At 42.3% G+C, this 21,155-nt stretch overlaps 1 protein-coding gene and 1 long non-coding RNA gene across 2 annotated transcripts in view; both read right to left on the bottom strand.

Moving 5' to 3' along the window:
- Positions 1-1,011: 1,011 nt before the first annotated feature.
- On the bottom strand, positions 1,012-12,239 carry LOC143517718 (cytosolic phospholipase A2 gamma-like). Its single transcript, XM_077010485.1, has 15 exons — positions 12,052-12,239; positions 11,670-11,686; positions 11,353-11,461; positions 10,977-11,119; positions 10,535-10,733; positions 10,214-10,319; positions 9,768-9,908; positions 6,809-6,919; positions 6,556-6,681; positions 5,878-5,997; positions 5,647-5,685; positions 5,003-5,101; positions 4,263-4,411; positions 2,206-2,371; positions 1,012-2,061 (listed from the first exon to the last, which is right to left on the bottom strand). Exons 2-15 carry the CDS (start codon positions 11,684-11,686, stop codon positions 1,898-1,900), a joined length of 1,689 nt encoding a protein of 562 aa, XP_076866600.1. The 5' UTR covers positions 12,052-12,239; the 3' UTR covers positions 1,012-1,897.
- A 5,895-nt stretch (positions 12,240-18,134) lies between these two features.
- LOC143517724 (uncharacterized) overlaps positions 18,135-21,155 on the bottom strand; it is a 137,023-nt gene continuing 134,002 nt past the window's right edge. The window contains exon 2 of the long non-coding RNA XR_013132033.1: positions 18,135-19,623. This is a non-coding gene — a long non-coding RNA (uncharacterized LOC143517724). The remainder of the gene's footprint in view (positions 19,624-21,155) is intronic.

Below are 21,155 nucleotides of genomic sequence, written 5' to 3'. Positions count from 1 at the left end.
TTGTAATGGACACCGCCCCCACTACCGGATCAAGGGGAGGCTGGCCTGGTGGAGGAGAGGCTTTCCGCTGGGGGTCCTCGGAGAGAGGGAGAGAGCGCCGGCAGGCTTACAGTGCGGCGAGACCCTATGGCACTCCCAGAGGAGGGGGCCATGGACCCGGGAGGAAGATTGCCGCGAGGCCCGCCAGTCGCGCTACCTCCAAGAGGTCTACAAACCGCACTGCACCTCACGCGTCCGCCAGTCATGCGGCACCTAGCGGAGAGCGTGCGGCACAGGCGGGGGGAGAACCGCCTTCTGCAGCGTCTCCAACCACCGGAGCTTTCTTGCCGCTGCAGGCTTTATTCAAGGCGGGAGGCCTGGCTCCGGTGATAAATGTCTGTGTACCTGTTTTTGTCAGTACCAGTGTTGCTTCCAAATCCCCTTTTCCCTATTGTACCAATGTGTTTTAATGTTCCGTTGTTTATCCTTGTACCCGTATCGTTGAGTGTGTCTAACGTGTTTTCCCCGGTCTTCCCAGGGAGGGTGTTTTAAGGAGTTTGTGGCAGGCTCTCGGAGGTTAGGACTCCGGCGGCTCCGAATCTGCCCGTCAGAGTGGATTCGGGGCTTTTCGGCTGCGTGGGACGCTCCGGGAGTAGCGGGCCCCTGGTGGGGGGTTCTGTTACGGAACAGCTCCGGACCCCTCCCTGTGGGCGTGTCTACGTCGTCTGCGTTTAGCCGTCTGTGTCTGTGGATCCTCGTGGGTGTGGTTGTGTCTGCGTGTGTTTATTGGTCTCACCTGTGGCTTGTCTCGTAATCACTCAGGGCTGATGTTGTTCGTCTATTTAATGTTTGTTCGCGCAGTGTCCCGTGCTCGTCTTTGTCCGTGTGATAGAGTTTCTGGGTGTGTATACGTTCTTTTGTTATTAAAGTGTACGTTGTTTGAGAGCGAAACCGGATTCGTGCCTCGTCCGTTTCTGCTGCGCCTGAACGTCACACACATAATTTTCATTATTTAATTAAAGGTACACCACATAATCTTCATTATTTAATTAAATGTACACCACATATTCACTATTAGATTATTAAAGGTACACCACATATTCTCCATTATTTAATTAAAGGTACACCACATGTTCACTATTAGATTATTAAAGGTACACCACATTCTCCATTATTTAATTAAAGGTACACCACATTATTCACTATTAGATTATTAAAGGTACACCACATATTCTCCATTATTTAATTAAAGGTACACCACATATTCACTATAAGATTATTAAAGGTACACCACATATTCTCCATTATTTAATTAAAGGTACACCACATATTCTCTAACATCAAACTCTAGAGAGAATCATGTAAAAGTTGATACATCCAATAATTTGTATGACTCTTTTTGTATTAAAGTCAATCATGTGTACAAAGCACAAACAAAATTAAAACTGTCAAGATTAATTGTGGCACCATCTGTAGAAAGTTTACTGTATATGCCCAAAATATCCATACATCAAAGTACTGATTGTGGATTCATGTTCACACGTTTCAGTTACATAAAAGCAAGAATGAACTGAATTCTCCATACCAATAACAAGAAATACAAATGAGAAATTGAAATTATTATAATCATGTTTTCATTAATTAACAGAACTCTTAGACTACCCAGAGTAATAGACTACCCAGTTATAAAATTGTACGCCATCACATAATTAACAGAACTCTTATAGACTACCCAGTTATAAAAGTGTACGCCATCACATAATTAAGAGAACTCTTATAGACTACCCAGTTATAAAGGTGTACGCCATCACATAATTAAGAGAACTCTTATAGACTACCCAGTTATAAGGGTGTACGCCATCACATTCTCCAACATCATGTTCAACTTGCTCATGCGTTTGTTAAACAGGTTTCTTCTCTAATGTTTCTTCTTTCTTTGAACCACGTCTTTGATCACATTCAGGAGTTTCTCCTTTGTGTTTTTGATGTTCAGACGAGCTATGTCCAAAAGATCGCTGATCATGTTTTCAGTGTAAGTAAACTGAAAGGTCTGATATTTGATTTTCAACTTCTCAACTTCACCTGGGGAAACACAGACATCGATCTTTCATAACACAGCTGTCTCTGTTACTTTATCTCAGGTCTTGAAGATTTGTCTTCATAACTTGAATGCACAATGAAGTCAGACGGTCTTATGAAGGTTTGTTTACTGTATATCATAGTTACCTTTACAGTTCACATCATTAAACAGAGGGATGTGAATGACAGTTGGAGCTTCACTGTTGTCATTACACACATAGAAATCCACTGGTTGTTCACCAGCCGCAGGGTGCTTGAGTGTTGGGAAAGGGATCTGAAGACCTTCACATATCTCAGCAGCTCTATCCACTGTCTACAGGGGGAAATACAGAAAATTGTAAATTAGCTATGTGTGATGTGTGCACGTGTGTGTGTTTACAATAATAATTTAAATAATTATGAACAGTAAAACTACTAGTTGTGATATTTTTATATATTTACAATAGTTTAAAATAGCCTCCTACAATTGATAAGATTATAACAAGTAGATTGATCTTTAATGCCATGAATTTTTATATGTTCTTAAAATGTATGTCTGTCTATGGTTATTTGTGCTTCTTCGCAAACGTTTAACTTGCAAAATATAAAATAAAGTAATGACTGACTCCTGTAGTTTAGTAGTAGCCTGACTCCATGGTGTCTTGAATTCTGGCCTATCTGTACACTGTAAAAAATCTTTGTTTGCTTATGTTCTGTGAATATAAAAATTTATGTGGGCAAAGCATGAAACATAAAAATAGTTACTCCAAAAACAAAAAACGAGTTGTGCCATCAGCTGCTGCATTTTTACCATTCAACTTAATTTTTTGTGTTCAGTGAATGAGCATTATGGTTCTCAGTCAACATGTCAAGTCCAAAGTAAAAAACTGTGTTGGGCGAGCAGTAGTGGTAGTGGTGAAACTAATGCGCATGCTCGAGAGATGATTTTCTTGGCGCCTTCTGCACCAAAACTAAAATGAAGACCCAGCGTTTCACCATTTATCTAGAGGACTTCAAACGTTCACTGAGTGAAGTTAATGTGGATCTTTACTAAGCTAACACAACTAACTTGGTGGTGTTTGTTGAGTTTGAATTTTGAACTAGGTCGTATTTCAACATATTTTCCAAACGTATAGTTATCAAAACTAGAGCTAAGCCAACAAGTTGTTTTTCAGTGTTTAACTTTGCTATGAGTTTAGTAATGTTAGTGTTAATACTGTTGTGGTTGGCAAGGACAAGCTACCGATTAACGGTTAACCATTACGCGTTAACTGTCCGTTTGGAATTTAACTTTACCTCACGTCGGCAAACTGTTAGCATGCGGACTAACGTTAGCTACCTAGCTAGCTAGATCTGCATAGTAATTAAGCATTTGCTGAAGCCCAATCGATTTCTAATTAAGTACTTTTTTAGATACTTTTTCCAACCACATACAGCTCCGCGGTCAGTTCTCCTGTTTCCCTGGATGTGTGTTGTATGCGTGTTAGTGTCCTTCTCCCTTAGAACCAGTGTGTTTTTGCCGTTAGCGTATTGCTAATAAATTAGCATTGAGCTAACGTTGGTGTCATGGCTCATTCTTGTCCTCCTGACTCGACGACGTTTCAATTTTTATTACATTTATAAAGCAGCTCTCATATGCCTGTTTGGTAATATTTTATGTTTACTTTTTGACATGCAAATAAAATGCACAATTACTTAATTATATTCTGTATATTTTGAATTTACTTCATAAAGCATAAAATGTATAGTTCAGGCAACTTGGATACTAATGAATAATTACCTGAACTAAACAATTGTAGCTGGAACAACATAAAACATTTTGTTGGACTCACTAGGTGTATTTGGTTAATATATAACATTTTGTTGGCTCAACTTATTTTCTTTAATTAGACCGAATTCTGTAGTTGTCAGCAGAACTTAAAATTTGCAATTTGCAGAGCTTAAATTAGACCAACTAAAAAAATTAGGTGCAACGGGTCACTAAGATTTTTTTAGTTGGTGAGACTTGAAATTTTTTACAGTGTACTATTACCTAAGATGAATTCTGTGATCAGATGCAAAGCACTTTGTAAGTCGCTCTGGACAAATGTAAATGTAAAATATCAATATTACTCTAATGCTGATAGCTTATATGTAATATTATCTAAACTTCCACCATTTTGAGGCAAGGAGACTGATTAATAAATTTGACCAACACCTACATGTACGTGTTTTTGTAGTCTTACCCCAAAGAGATCACCAAAGTCAAATGAAATGATGAGGTCAACGTTTCTTTCCTTTCTCAGCACAGCAAAAAAGGGAGAGTTGACCAACACCCCAGCATCTACAAATTTCCGTGTCTCTGACTTCAGGATGCTGGGGTGAACCTCACTAGCTGTTAATGAAAGACAAACAAAACATGTTATAGAAGACCAAATTAGTTGTTCATGTGTTAGTATTTTGTTTAAAGCGTTGGGAAGAATGAGGAATGAGGAATTTAATAATGAGTAAATGAGGAGTTTGTTTCATGTGTTCCCCTTTCTTCTCCCAGGAGGGCAGTGCTCTGATTCTGACCTCCGGGAGAAATCGCCCCTCGGTGGGGTGGGGGGGGTCTGTCACAGTCCACCCCAGACTCCTCCCATAGGGGTTTCCCTCTGTGTTCATGTGCTTTGTGTGTGTGTGTGTGTGTGTTAGCATTATCGTTGTATCTGTCTGCCGTCTCGCTCCTGTTATCATTGCTCTCATTTCTTGTTAGCATGTCGGTGTGCAAGTGTGTGTTGTCTGCCTTCACCTTGTCATTACATGCATTACAGTAAATTGTATTCAAATTCAGGCAGAAAAACGAGGAAGAGGTGAATATGAGAGCAGGATTCACCGTCCTAAATGTACACGCGAACCACTGAAACCTTATATGATAAGAAACATTAGATTCCAACATACATAAATAAAACTGCATTAAAACATAGTTACAAAATGTACATGACACCTGTCATCTTGTAGAGGAAGTTGTACGTTGTTCCCCAGTCCCACTGATGAACTTTCTTCATGCATTTAGCAGTAAGTCTGCTGTCAATTTTCAAAAGCCCTGACAAGTTAAACAAGACACTGTCACCAGATATTAGTTCAGCCTTTCAAGATTATCAGTGGCACAGATTGCCAGTGGAAACGAATTACCAGTAGGTTAAACACCCCACATCTGGGCGCACACACACACACACACACACACACACACACACACCACATTTAATCCACACTACAGGCCCTGCCTTAACACTACATTATAGACTTCCTGATATTGACGGAACAGATAAAGCATATTCTGGCATTCTGAGCAAGGTTATTTATAAATTACCTCAGAAGACAATTGTAAATTGTAAATTTTAAACACATCTCTAACACAGTTTAAGAAAATGTAAAGGTCATCAGATTATAATGTAATAATGAACTAATAATTATTTCAGTACTTGGTGTTTCTCTCTACTCAGTGGGTGTGGCTGCTGTCTTATTTTAGTCCTGTGAAGAAAGTGTGACAGACAGTAGTGACAGAATAACTGAATATTAAATAAAAGGAGGATACAGTAATTAGTCACACTACGTGTACACGTAAAGGAAATATACCAATTACATTACCAATACTATCTGCCTGCAGCTCCGAGGTTGTGTTAAAATCTGTATAAAAAATAAGATTCATTTTAGATTCACATTCTGTGCCATGTGGATACTGCACAGACAGAATTAACTGCTAATCTTCTCAAACAGCTTCTGTCATCTCAGGTGCCTCATTCAAATAAAATATAAATTAGCACTAAAGTCACAGGGTCGTCATTTTAAAAATCCATCAGACACTGGGGCACTACTCACCATCCTCCCCTGGGAACCAGTCAGAGAGACAATCACAAACTTTCAGGCAGTAGTTCTTTAAGATCTCTTCTGTGATTGGTCCTTCGAGCTTTACCTCATTTCCTTCTTTATCATGCTTTCCTAAAGAGGAATGTTTTTAGCATGTACCTCTTTAAACACTACTACAACCTGGTGTTATAATAATGAACTGTAACGTCGGGTGTAGGAGGCAGGCACCACGACATTAACGGTGAACATAGAACGTTTATTCAAACAAACACGTGTAAGCTCCGGGTGGAGCGCGAGCAGCCACAAACAACACTCGCGCAGACACAAAACTTTAGATAAAGACAAGCACAAGACATTGCGCGAACGCACATTAAATAGGTGATTAACACATACCCTCGTGATCTCGAGACAAGGCACAGGTGCGACTACGAACACGCTCACAAACGACCCACACCCACGGAACTACAAATATGGACATAACGACACGCAGACAACGTAGCGGTACGCCCATAGGGAAGGGTCCGGAGCTGTGACCGTGACATGAACAAACAATAATACCTTATTTAAACAGCCATTTTGATTATTACCAAAATATGTCGTAAATTATTTCCATTAAAGTTCTGATTCATTATGTCTGACATTAAGAGATTAAACAATGCATGAATGTTGGAATATGTATGTGAATCCAACCTTCCAGTAATTTGTTGATCTTGGTTATGTCATTTGTATATTCCTCTTTTCTGAAGAAATGATCATTCAGCTCCAGAAGGGAACTCATCACCATCTCATCATCAGTAACCTCCTCCTCCTCGGTACCTAAAGAAATCAAAGGAATAAAAGACTCAGGACGTTAAATTCATAAAATAATTGCTAATTTGTAAATGAGTAACTAAATTAACTGACATTTTTTATACTTGTTTTTATAAATTCTGAGAGCACTTACTATCTGAGGTGTACAATTTCAAAACTCCATCGCCATGGAATAAGTCCAGTAGCCAAGCAATAATCGCCTTTTTTATCTCAGTTTTATCAGCGAGTGCACTACCACACAGACCTGCAAAGATTGAAATTAAATGAATATAAACACAATTTCCAAGTATAAACTGAGTGATGAGTACTGAGTACAAAGTCTTGATCATGACATTCAAAGCTCTTAATGGTGAATGTCCTGTTGGTGTCTTATAGTGTAATACCTCTTCCTGGTAACACCACACAAGTCTTTGTGGGGCTAAGTTAAACCTTAGCTTCATTTTACTTATATGACTTCAGAACTCTGGGACAGTGCTCCAGTGTGTAACGTGGGCCCAGGCTGTCTTAAGTGGTACAGCAGAGACCAAATGGGTAAACCACCTCAGTTGCTTTTGTGATAGTACAACCCAAGTGTTGAACTTATAAGCCAATCAGGAGGCGAGAGATAAATAAACACTTAATCGTTTGAGACCGGGAGTCGAAGCCGGATCGTTACCTTCGCAAACCAAGGATCAACTTAAGACTAACAGACTAAATTTCCAACCAAAATATTGATAACTGGGAAAAAAAGAGCAAGGATTATCCCTTTAGACCAGGGGTGCCCAACCAGTCGATCGCGGTCTACCAGTCGATCGCGGGTGGAGTTTCAGTCGATCGCGAGAAGTGTTACAATGAAACCATGTATTTAAGGCTCTGACAAAAAAAAAAAAAAACTAATTATTTACACAACCTTTTCTGCTTTTCTGATGAATGCTGGGTATGGTTTGCCACGGTTGCTAGTTTGTAACCAGGGACTCTAAAGCGTGAAGATGAAGAAGCCAGAATGGTGGCAACTGAAGAGATAATGGCGGAAGCCAAAAAAGCTAAAAAGTATCACTTTCATCCAGAGTGGGAAGAGGACTACTTTTTTACTTATTCAAATTCAAAGTCGATGTGTCTGATTTGTAATGCTACTGTGGCCATACCGAAGAAGGGGAATTTGGAGAGACATTTTCTCAGTTCACAAGAGGTATGCTCAGGTTTGCCAACTTTCCAAGATCACTTGGAGTGAGATTTGAACTGGGGGTGGCGAACGTAAATTCGCCACCCCGTCAAACACAAATTAAGTATTATTATATCAATCGAGCTCCAGTGGTTGGCGCCAGAGCTAACTAGTAACTCATTGAATCAGATATGGATCAGAGATAAATAAACTAGATTTTTTTTCGACGTGAGAAATCGGATGTGTGGCGTGAGAGTGTGTGAAGACAGTCAAATGCGTGTCTCACGCTCAATGCGTGAAAGTTGGCAACCCTCGGTATGCTAATGATTTCCCGGCGAAATCAGCTCTACGAATCGAAAAGGTAAACGAACTGAGGAGACAGCTAGCAGCAAAGCAGGCAGTGTTCACGAGACCTGTTAATAGGAGTAGAGCTGCCATGCGTGGCCCGTTTAAGGCGCTCGGCTCCTACTGCCTGGATTATGAGAAGCTAGCTGACTCCTCCCAGTGACAGAAGCCCCACTAAGGTAGAGAAGTGTTATTTTTATTATTCTCATCTTGAATTAGGCATAGGCCTATTCATATCCATATACTGGACTTAGAAGAGTATGTTACTATCTTGAATTACACATATTCATATCCATATACTTAGAAAAGTATGTTCCGATTTTTATCTGTTTTCCAGTTGAATTTAAATCCATCTGCCGGTTTCCCTGCCAGTGCCACTGCCCAGTGAAGTTTAGCATTCTTAAATATTGGACTTATCTTCTCCTCCTTCCTGCTTTGAAGTGATCTTTTCTAGTGTTATTGTGTGTGTGTGTGTGTGTGTGTGTGTGTGTGTGGCTAAGAAAGATAGAGATGGTGTGAAGTTCTTGTGAGATTCTTGTTCTGTTTTGACAACCTAATTTTGATAATTTTGATCATTTCCTCATTTGTTGGATTTACTGCTTATTCTCCACCTGTGCAAATAAAAAAACAACTACATTTGAACTGTGATTAGGGTTCCTTGTTTAAATTATCGCCCGGCCCTTGTGTTTGACTTGGTAGATCACGGCATGTCGGCTTTAGACCAAACCAGGGATGACTTGAGGGAGATCAAACATGGGAAAAACAATTCAAGAAAAGAAGAACTTGAGTAGAAATAGAGAAAAGACCTTGTAAATACACTAATGTGTGTGTGTGTGTGTGTGTGTGTGTGTGTGTGTGTGTCTGTGTGGTCTCACTGCCCCTAGTGTTCACTAGTGTGTATGTGTGTGTTCTCACTACCCCCTAGTGTTCACTATTGTGTATGTGTGTGTTCTCACTGCCCCCTAGTGTTCACTATTGTGTATGTGTGTGTTCTCACTGCCCCCTAGTGTTCACTATTGTGTATGTGTGTGTTCTCACTGCCCCCTAGTGTTCACTATTGTGTATGTGTGTGTTCTCACTGCCGCCTAGTGTTCACTATTGTGTATGTGTGCTTTCTCACTGCTCCCTAGTGTTCACTAATGTGTATGTGTGTGTTCTCACTGCCCCCTAGTGTTCACTATTGTGTATGTGTGTGTTCTCGCCGCACAGATCGGTTCAAATTCTGATTAAAAACTGATAACTGATAACTGGTAACTTAATTATTAACAATGAGTAGCTGGTAGGTGTTAGTTAGATTTTGCAGGCTTGTATTGTAATAATAGTCTGAATAAACAGACAGTCTGCACAGTATTTCCTGTGGCCTCTATACATCATACTGCAAATTAAATATGGTTATTATATATAACAATTATAGAAGCTACAGTATATCATCTTCATTGTGTGGGTTTTGAATGTTTAATTACAGTATGAGTATAAATCTCTCCTCATAAGGGAAAGTGTAGCCGGTAATGTTAGAAGTCTTAATCTGGTACTTAGGATTTATGTTCAAAACACATAAGTAGTTTATGAGTGTGAAGGATAAGCCCCGCCCCTTGTCAGGTGTTACCTTGTAGGTACAGCATGTCATTCTTGCGCTGTTTCTTGGTCACTGCTCCGTTCTCAAACCGACTTTCCCAGGCAGAGGAATCCACAAAGGCTCCAGTGAGGGAGTAGCCACACTCATCTGGGGTGATCTCAAACCAAACATCTACAAACACAACATACTCTAAACCTTTAATTACTCACACACTCATCAGGGGTGATCTCAAACCAAACATCTACAAACACAACATACTCGAAACCTTTAATTACTCACACACTCATCTGGGGTGATCTCAAACCAAACATCTACAAACACAACATACTCTAAAGCTTTAATTACTCACACACTCATCTGGGGTGATCTCTAACCAAACATCTACAAACACAACACTCAAAAACATTAAATTCTTCTCTTCCAGACATTCAGGCACACATTTACTCACATATACATATAAAGAAGAGACAAAATACCTTTAAATGCTTTATCATGTTTGCACTGCTGGTCAACCACCGTATAAATGGGATAAGGGTCTTTGGTGTGCTGGCCCCTATAATCTGTGACAACATGTTCATCAATCTGAAAAATATTATTGATTGCAGAATTTGTGTGCATACATGTCAGTCACTGAAACAGCTCTATTTAGCATGGTGTTTAGATTACATGAAAGTGACGGATTTATGGTAAAAGTAAATTCTGAAAATATTTTAATGAAAAATTGTAATTGTAATGAAAATATTATATTCTTGACAATATTGTATTCTTGAGTGTGGTTTAGTCCATCCTGTTCTTACCTCATTCAGTATATCACACACAAACCACAGGGCCCAGATATCGGTCATGCTGAAATTGTCTCTTTTAGATATTTCCATTAGTTTCTTGTATTGTTCAGATTGGCTGACGTGGCCACTAACGAGTCTCTGGATGATGTTTTGTTCCAATGTCTCCATTTTGGTGGACCAGTCTGGTTCTTTGTACACTGATGACATGCACCTTCAGAGGAGAAACACAGTGTTTACATTATAAACAAACTGTCTGGAATAGTTGGATATAGATGACAAATATGTAAAATATTGTTTTGTTGAATATGTGTACAAATATTTGTGCATGTTTTGAAAGAATAAGGTTTTGCATAGACATGAATGTTGAGGCATATTGAGGTTGAGCTTGTGAGGTGCTGTTCTGTGTGTGAACATAATTAAGATGTATAAATATCTGGACGTTCAGGATCAGTACCATGTGGATCCAGAGACACCACTGAGATACATGATACAGTCCAGCAGTCCCTCTTCACCCAGCTGACTCAGAGACCCTAGCAGTCCAATCATAGCTCTCTCCCCTCCACCAGAGCCCAGCACAGCAATGTTGGGTACCTCGTCCTGCAGGTGTAGGAACACACACCCTAAACCCACCACACAGCTGGGGAGAACCTACCAGCACAGCAGCTACACAGTCTGATGGCCAATGTTATGAAATATTACAGGTGCTGTAAAAATCTGAGAAGAATATCATTGGCCCAAACTCCAGTGTGGGCAGCCTATGAGTTGAGTGGGCTACAGGGCAGTCCTGCCCACACTTATATATGTAACTGTAATATATATATATAATTTACCAGACTGCAGGGTATATTGTGCTTCTGCAGACACTGTTGGACAGTTGCTCTCCTGTTGGACACGTGTTGCCTCTCAGCCTCATTCAGAGAGTGTCCAAGTCTCACAACCCTGTTACACATATGATAAAGTAACAGGTAAAACAGTTAAGAACACAGTCTGGCTAAGTCATCTAGAACATGAACCATTCACATATGGAGTCATTGTAGTGAACATGGCTTGGATCACAAGATATAACTAGTTTTTTTTATTCGGGCTAATATACCATAGTTATAGTTATATACCATAGTCAAAGAGAATTGTAAACCATTACAAATACCTTCCAGGGGAGTCCATCTGCAAATATACAAGGGAGCAAAAAGAGCAGAAGTGAGAAGAAGAGCAGGCGTGAGGAGCAGGTGTGAGGAGCATCATGATGTTTAAAAACCACTGTGTGAAGCACCGTTTGTGTTCCACATTACGCTGTTGCTACGTCTCATCTTCACTACAGTGAACCCGACACATGACACCTACTAGCATCACCGAGAGTGGAGGGTCTTCTTATGGTGGATGTGTGTAAAAAAAAAAACCCAGCAGGGGCAGTTTGTGAAGATTTTTAGATAATAGTGGAATTGTTTATATGTGCTCATCAAAATCTCCATCAGAAAGCTTGCCATCTACAAAGAAGAATTTCTTAAATTAGCTTAATAGATAGCACATACCTTCACTGAAGTCCACAAGAAATTCTTCAAGATTTCCTCAAGAAAACTTCAAGACTTGTACAGTTAGAGGTGGTCTGTGTTTGTGCGGAAGATATAAACCTTTTATACATATAGACTTATCCCACTGTGGAGGAGGAGTTTTAATGGTTTCAGTTAAAACAGTTAAAAAAACAGTTAAACAGAATAGCCTTCTTTCTATCTCGCACACCACACACCCACCACCCTGTAGATGTCTTACACACACATACACATATGCACCCCCTTCCCACACACACACACACACACACCCAACCAACTGTTCCTTAAGATAGCCTTCTTTCTCTCACACACCCACAGGGGTTTTTTTGGGGTGGCGAACGTAAATTGTTGATGGTGGCGAACGTAAATTGTTGACGGGGGGGTGGCGAACGTAAATTATTGATGGTGGCGAACGTAAATTGTTGACTTGGGGGGGTGGCGAACGTAAATTAACCCTGAATCCTGAATAATTAGGTCTTATTATTAAGGGGGCGGGACACTTCGCCTGAGGGGGCGACACCCCCTTTCGCCTCCCCATGGCGCCGGGCCTGCACACCCACCACCCTGTAGTTAAACATCTCTTATCGAACACACACACAAAAACACCCAAACCCACCCACCCCTCCACACCCAACTAACTGTTCCTCAGGATAACTCTCTTTCGCTCATACATCCAGCACCCTAAAGTGAGAGGTCTCTTGTCGTATATACCCACGCACCCTCATTCACACCCCTCTGTAGTTAGTTAGAGGTATCTTGTCAGATGGATACACACACACACACACACACACACACACACACACTTTATACTTTATTTGATACAGTAAATAACATCATCAGGAAACAAAATATTAATAAAAAAACATCCAGCATGGCATACAGTTCATTTCTCAAGTGCGATTTCAAGGATAAAGAAAACAGCACCTTTTCCAAATGTGCAGACTCTCCATAATTGCTGAAATTGAGCAATGTCTCAAAACCTAGCTCTAACGAACCGCAGCTGACTGATACTACCAACAATAGTGGGTGTGTCCGGGGCGCAGTGGAAAATCTGAAACCAACCAATTAAACTGCAGCCTCAGATCACGTGCTTGGCAAAAGTTTATGCATCTAACATGCAATCTCATTAGACCGGCGCCCTGCACACAGGAAGTATGCACAATGTAATCAATTAAATACAATTATGTGTTTACTCTTTTAATAAATTCAAACATGGCTATTAGACACAAAGTGTGACTAAATAATTTCCTCACTATCGCAGTTTATAATTAACTCATTTTAATATCGGAACAATATTAAGGGGGCAGCGCCCTAGCACCCCATATTGGCCAGCCGCCACTGTTTAAAACATTACCCTGGTTTAAAATACTACCCTGGTATTAAATACTATCCTGGTTTAAAATACTACCCTGGTATTAAATACTACCCTGGTTTTAAATATTACCCTGGTATTAAATACTACCCTGGTTTTAAATATTATCCTGGTTTTAAATATTACCCTGGTATTGTGACGATCGGGGTGAAGCGAAGGCTGAGACACAGAATCCCTGGCTTTGGACAGACTTCACTTTTATTTTGACTAATATTGTGCAAAAGCGCACGTGGAACATATAAACAGACACGGCAATGTGTAGACTGTAGACAACGACGAGCACAGGACACTGCGCGAGCGCACATTAAATAGACAAACCACATTAGCCCCACGTGATTACGAGACGAGTCACAGGTGAGACAGATTATCACAAGACACCACCACAACCACGAAAGATCCACAGACGCAGACGATACACGTGGACAATGTAAACACACGCCCAAAAGGAAGGGGCCGGGGTCCTCAACGTGACAGACGCCCCCTCCAAGGGCACTACCCGTCCCGGGATGCCAAGAGGACCGAGTGCCCCGAACCCACGTCGATGGGCGGATCCGACGCGCTCAGTCCTGCGTCTGGGAGGTGACCGCCCTTGGCGAAGCGTCCGTCACGAACCGTCTAGAACACCCTCCCTGGGAACACCGGGGAAAAGACATTAGATACATTTAATGTAGGGGTGCACGATATGACGATATAAAATCGTGAATGGCGATAACGAGTGGAGAATCGCAGGCGATCTACCAAATTAGAGAAATCGTATAGATCGCCTTTGCCAATCAGCGCAATTACTTTTTTATGCTGGTTCCCACCGATGCGTCAGACGTAGGACTGACCAATCACAGCGAGCTGTGCGTCTTCCACGCCTCCATGTTGTGTTTGTAAAAACTAAAAGTGGACAACGATGGCTGAAAGCCAAACCGAGGAGCTGGTAAAGAAAAGGAAATCAACCTCTATAATCTGAAATTGATTCGGATTTTCTTCCACTGACCAAGACCAAACTACAGCGATATGTAAAGTGTGCAAAGAACACGTGAAAACGTCCGATGCCAGTACAACAAATGTATTCAATCACTTGAGACGTAGACATCCCAAGTAATATGCCGAAAGTGAAACAATGCGGGCAGCCGTCTCACAAGTGACCATAGCGCGCGACTCAGCCACACCTCGCGCGAACGATATGTGGTAGTATAAAGAAACACCCCTCAAAAACGGGAAGGAACATTTACTTGACGAATTTTAATGTTGCTTTGTGTTTCAGGTTTGAAAAGTGCTGGAATTTAGGCTAAGTAGCCTACTTGAAAATGCTTGAAATTGTAACTACTTCGTTTCACAACAAATATCTGTCTGACTAATCAGTTCTCTTTACGTTAACAAATACGAGCCTCTTGTAATTCCAGGATGAAACATGAGAGAACGTGAAGACGTTAAGATTGGGCGTTTTGAAAATAAACCACCATTAAATAATGTGAATAAAAAAGCGAATTATATCGAATCATTTCGACTATATGTATAAATATTTAACTTTTAAGTTTAAAGTGCTGGGAAATATTTAGTGCAATAGTGCACTTTAACAGTGTAAGGAACTGCGTGACACAGAGCAGGGAGGCGGACACAAAAGCTGGTGAGAGCGAGATTTATTGAATGGAACTCCAAAGGTAGTGTCGTAATACTGGGCAGGGGTCATAACGGGTAGGCAGTCCGAACATGAAATATAAACGGGCATGGTGGCACAAAGAACAAAACAAGGCACGAACATGAAATATAAACGGGCATGGTGGCACAAAGAACAAAAGGCAGGGGAAACAAAGACTAGGCTGAACGTACTTACGATGAAGACGAAACAGAAACAGTTAAATCCACTAGAGCACGAACGAGGCAATAGAATAAACAGGTAAGTAGCACAAAATAACCAATACTGACATGGGAGACACGGGGACTATAAATACATTGAACTAGACTAGAAACAGGCAGGGTTGCCAGGTCCTACAAAAATATCCCGCACAAAGTCAGTGTAAAACCCGCCCTTCAGCAGCATAAACTAGCCCAAAGTGTTTAAAATGGAGACAAATTAAGTATTATATCGCGATCGATTCTTTGTCTTGACTTGTAACCCCCATGGTGGCCCAACCGCACCCCGCGACCCCAGAATTTTTACCCGCGGCAGGATTTTCAAACAAGCCCAATTTGGCGTGAAAACTGCAAACCTGGCAACTATGGAAACAGGTGAAGACAATAACGACATGGGCGTGGCAGACGTGGGGAAACCATAGAAACACACAACAAGGCGGGTTCAAGGAGCAGGGAACAACAGACACGAGGAACAGGGAACCCAGAGTGACAGCTAGGAGAGGGGGGCGTAGCCCTACGTGACAGTGTCACGTGTGTTTACATTTTTTGTTCACAATGTTTGCACATGGAAAATTGCAATATCATTCATTTAAATCTGCTTAAAAAGAAAGCTTTGTAGCCCCATTTTTTTTTTGTTTTTTTTTTGGATGGAAGATCGTGATAAAAAATCGAAATCGTGATTTTATGAAAAAAATCGTGATACTATTTTTTTCCCATATCGCCCACCCCTAATTTAATGGAACGGACACAAAGACACAGACTGGTACACTAACACAGCGGCACGAAAGGGAAAAATGGGTTATGCACACATATGGGAAGACATACGAACACAGGAACAGACGAACACAGGAACAGACAAACACGTAACGGGCCCCAGGCTTCGTGCCAGGAGGAGAGCGAGTAGGGGAGAGAGGTCGGGAGCTGCTGGTGCAGTGGTGGGCGGTCCCCCTCCTGCCTTCGCTGCGAACCCTCCGCCTGGTGCAGCGCGGCTGGTGGACGCGCCTGGTGCAGCGCAGCTGGCGGATGCGCCTGGTGGGTCGCATTGGAGTCCCCTGTCGGTCTCCATCTGTTCCTCCTCACCCTCCAGGCTCCCTTCCATGGACTCTGCCGGGCTCTCACCCTGGGAATAGTCCATGGTGCTTGCCTCGGAGGGTCTGGAGGACGCGTTCTCCCCAGGAGTCCTCCGCCCCTTCACAGTTCCCAAGGAGGAGGGAAGGCTCTCCTCTTCATCCTCCGTGTAGGAGCCCTCCTCCTCCGTGTATAGCTCGCTGTCCGTGCCCTCAAACACATCCGAGCACACGGACGGAGGATAGTCCTCTTCACCCTCTCCGTAGTAGACGGTGGGGGCGGAGTACAAGGAGGGGGAATAGTCCTCTTCGCCCTCACCGTGGTCCTCCGTGGAGACAGAGCCTACCGAGGGAGGGTAGTCTTCTTCCTCCTCGCCCTCTCCATAATCCACGGTGGGGGCGTAACAGACCGAGGGAGCTGGGTCCCCCTCCTACTCCCCGCCGTGGTCCACGTTAGGAGAGGGATCCACAGACGGAGGGAGGCAATCCTCTTCCTCCTCGGACTCCCCCTCTCCGAACTCCTCCTCCGGGGTTGACGCGGCAGCGCCGATCAGGCAGGCGCCCACCCTCAGAGGCGAGAGGGCGCGGAAAGGAGAGGGGTTTCGCTTCCTCCACATCCGCACCACCCCCTGGTAGAGCTCCTCCTTTACCGCAGGATCTTCGGTCGCTCGAACCATGCACAGCATAAACGCACACACCCGGTCCGACTCCAGCTGCTCGGGTGTAGGCGCGGCGTCTCGGCGTTACTGGGGCACTGACTCTGTTTCGGCCGAGTCTTGTAGCCTGGCATCTCCGGGTGTCTCTTGTAGGCTCGTCGTTCTGTGACGATCGGGGTGAAGCGAAGGATGAGACACAGAATCCCTGGCTTTGGACAGACGTTACTTTTATTTTGACTAATATTGCGCAATAACACACGTGGAACATATAAACGGACACGGCAACATGTAGACTGTAGACAACGACGAGCACAGGACACTGCGCGAGCGCACATTAAATAGACAAACCACATTAGCCCCACGTGATTATGAGACAAGTCACAGGTGAGACAGATTGTCACAAGACATAACCACAACCACGAAAGATCCACAGACGCAGACGATACACGTGGACAACGTAAAAACACGCCCAAAAGGGAGGGGCCGGGGACCTCAACGTGACAGGTATTAAATACTACCCTGTTATTAAATATCACCCTGGTATTAAATACTACCCTGGTTTTAAATATTATCCTGGTTTGAAATATTACCCTGGTATTAAATACTACCATGGTTTTCAAGATTATCCTGGTTTTAAATATTATCCTGGTTTTAAATATTACCCTGGTATTAAATACTACCCTGGTATTAAATATTACCCTGGTATTAAATACTACCCTGGTGTTAAATATTACCCTGGTATTGTTGGCTGTCCCCCATTATCGTCCACTTCCGCATATTGCATATTTTCTCTGTCTCTAATCACCAATACTGTGACGGGCAGGGAGTACCGAAATAAAATGGAAGCAATTATGCCAAGTCTCAGGGAAAAGGAGGTTTTAATGAATAAAGTGAGCAAACCAAAATCAAGGATACAATGACCAGCAGTCAACTGGTACAAAGACAAGACATATATAGACAAACAAACGACCCTCAGGTGAGGCAAATCATAGGCCCCGCCCCCTGAGGAACGAACACAACGAAACAAGACAACTGCCGCTGTGGATGGGGGCGACCAACAGGAGGCCCGCCGTACCGTGACAAATACCATTGGGAAATTTATAAAAATGTAAGCCCAAAAATGTCTTAGAATGACATTTAAACTTTATTTTAGCAACAAAAAAATCGCATCTGAGAACAATTTAAAAATCACTAACAATGGAGTAATTTTGTGTGTTCAAACCGTATAGAATGCATCTGTGACAGGCAAGGAGAGAAAAATGAAAAGGAAGTGATCACGCCAGTCACAGGGAAAAAGGAGGAATTTAATAGAAAAGGCGCACAACACAAAACCTGTGACATGGTCCAAATTAAGGAAACAATAACCAGCAGTCAACTGGGGGATGAACACAACACAACAACAACAGCACAACATAACTGTGGACATCGAGTCATTAGAGGGTTTTCCATCCACCGAGTTTTTGCGCATTTTGAAAATGCACATGAAAAAAGCTGGATGGAAAAAGACCAAAATTCGAAAAAAGCCCCAAATATCGCAAAAAGATTTTTACGCTAGGCGGAGGTGGAAAAGTTAGACTATCGCATTGCCAAGATTCGGAAAAACTGGATGGAAAAGGGTTTTTCGCATAAACGATGACGTATCATGCCTCAAGTCATGTGGTTCTGTACATGATCGCGATGTAAAGATGGCAAATGCATACAAAAACAGTTCTGGAGAGAGCAAAAATTTAATTTAATTCTCCATGTATAGAAAAGAAAAAGAAAAAAATGTTTCAAAACCTCATCGTGCAAAAATGCGTAACTGCCAGATGGACGTAAAACGACTATTGTTTGGCGTCCTCTCACGTGATCTAAAGTTTATTCGCATAACTGTAATGAATGGAAACAAGGCTTAATTCGCATTTTTTTCTGCCGAAACTTGGAAATTGCGCATTATTTTTTCGAAAGGTTTGGATGGAAACCCGGCTATTGGGAATGAGTTTCAAGTCAAGTCTGAAGTCTTTTTGTAGGTGAATTAAGTGCGACTTCGACCCGAGTGTGTGTAATGGATTTTATTCATTTTTCACACAAAATCTTCATATTTATGTGTTGGGAATTATCTTGGGTTGTGTTGGGCAGAAAATGTGGTAAATACATATATTTTTAAATTTTTATAATTATTATTTCATTGTATTTTATTTTTCTCCGTTCCCCCTTGTGGGCGGAGCTACTGCTGTATCGGCCGCATCTGTCACCATAGTTGCCAGTTTCGTGCTTTTCACGCCAAATTGGGCTTGTCCAGCCGCGGGTAAAAATTCTGGGGTCACGGTTTTTTGGGCTACTTTTGAGTTGGGCTACCACGGGAGTTTGTGCGGGATATTTTTGTAGGACCTGGCAACCCTGTCTGCCACCCTCTCCTCAGTTGGCTGAGATTACTGCAGGAGAGAGGTCGGTAAAACTTTACTTGCGTCCGAAATCGCGTACTTAAGCAGTACGTTCTAGATTTCGGTGCAGTACGTTCTTCCCAACCGTCAAAGCAGTACGTTATTTAAGTACGCGATTGGTCAGTATGCATCCAACTTCGGACATACTACGTCCGCCATCTTACCTATGTCACATGACCTATGATGTTACGCTACTAAAATTAAAAGCCCCATTTGACAGTTTTCTAGTTTATGGTCTGTTCGCGATTTACATTCGATTTGCTTCATTTACATTTGCTTCATTTACATTTACATTTTCTTCATTTACATTTACATTTTCTTCATTTACATTTCATTTTACATTTACTTCGTCAAGAGCGATGGTATTCTCTGCAAGACGGCGTCGAGTAGTAGCCCGGAGAAGATTCCTCAGGAATTTGATCATTTACCTCAGGAGAAATGTAAGTACCGCTATCGTCTTTAGCAATCGTAGACGGCACTTACTACATACATATTTGTGCTATATTACTGATTGGACAGCACAAATCAATGACATCTTAATAATAAGATGATTAAAAATACAGCTTCGAGTTATAATTCTAGACCAGAGGTCACTAAAGGCCCATTCACACCCTACGGTAATTACGGATACGGACCCTTTCGTCCGGTTCCGGAGGTCGTTTCATCCGTCACTGGGTCCGTTGCCAGAGCGCTTACGAATCCGTAGTAACGGAGCAATATAAACCGGAAATCAGGGGGCAGTAGAGAGTCAGAAGCATCGGGAGTACACCAATTCGGGAAAATCAATGAAGAAGAGTACTGGACTTTTAAAAATGGTGCTCGAGTTAGAAGAAAAACTTTGCGAGTTGGTTAGAGGCTACATTCTGCTACGGTGCCAGGTCATCGCGATAAACAGCGATGCAAAAACAGCTGGGAGGAGATTGCTGGTGCGCCGGTGCCGGAAATTTGACTATACTGCCGTCTAGAGGATGTATTTTTTAAAATCATAACAACGTTGGAACCGGAAAGATGTATAGTGGCCCCCTACGGAGGCTACGTTTGGTACGGACGGACGAAATTCGTCCGTGTCCGGAGGTATAAAGCAGGCTTAACAGGCGGACCGCGGTCCGGATCCGGACCCAAACGCAGTCCTGTCCGGACCCAATCTCATTCCCGATTAACTCTGCAAATTTCTATTTCCATGGTCCGCAACCAACGGACCCAAATGCCATCCCATCCGGACCCAGAATAAATTGTTACAAATATTTTTTAATTTTGACGGGAGAATTAATTTTAAACCGGAGCATTTATTTCAGTGTTATTGAAAAACCACTCCGTTACAAGTGTTACGTTCGCCACCCATTCACACCCTACGGTAATTACGGATACGGACCCTTTCGTCCGGTTCCGGAGGTCGTTTCATCCGTCAGTGGGTCCGTTGCCAGAGCGCTTACGAATCCGTAGTAACGGAGCAATATAAACCGGAAATCAGTGGGCAGTAGAGAGTCAGAAGCATCGGGAGTACACCAATTCGGGAAAATCAATGAAGAAGAGTACTGGACTTTTAAAAATGGTGCTCGAGTTAGAAGAAAAACTTTGCGAGTTGGTTAGAGGCTACATTCTGCTACGGTGCCAGGTCATCGCGATAAACAGCGATGCAAAAACAGCTGGGAGGAGATTGCTGGTGTGCCGGTGCCGGAAATTTGACTATACTGCCCTCTAGAGGATGTTTTTTTTTTTTAAT

The sequence above is a fragment of the Brachyhypopomus gauderio genome, chromosome 6 (assembly GCF_052324685.1).
Source record: "Brachyhypopomus gauderio isolate BG-103 chromosome 6, BGAUD_0.2, whole genome shotgun sequence".
Classification (NCBI taxonomy): domain Eukaryota; kingdom Metazoa; phylum Chordata; class Actinopteri; order Gymnotiformes; family Hypopomidae; genus Brachyhypopomus; species Brachyhypopomus gauderio.
This window is presented reverse-complemented; position numbering and strand designations above follow the sequence as displayed.

Bases quoted from the DNA above. Each gene is read 5' to 3' on its own strand.
- LOC143517718 (XM_077010485.1), bottom strand. The intron at 9,909-10,213 runs GTATTTTGTCTC...TTGTGTTTGTAG, and splicing joins ACATGATAAAGCATTTAAAG to ATGTTTGGTTTGAGATCACC. The intron at 5,998-6,555 runs GTTGGATTCACA...ATTCCTCTTTAG, and splicing joins GATCAACAAATTACTGGAAG to GAAAGCATGATAAAGAAGGA.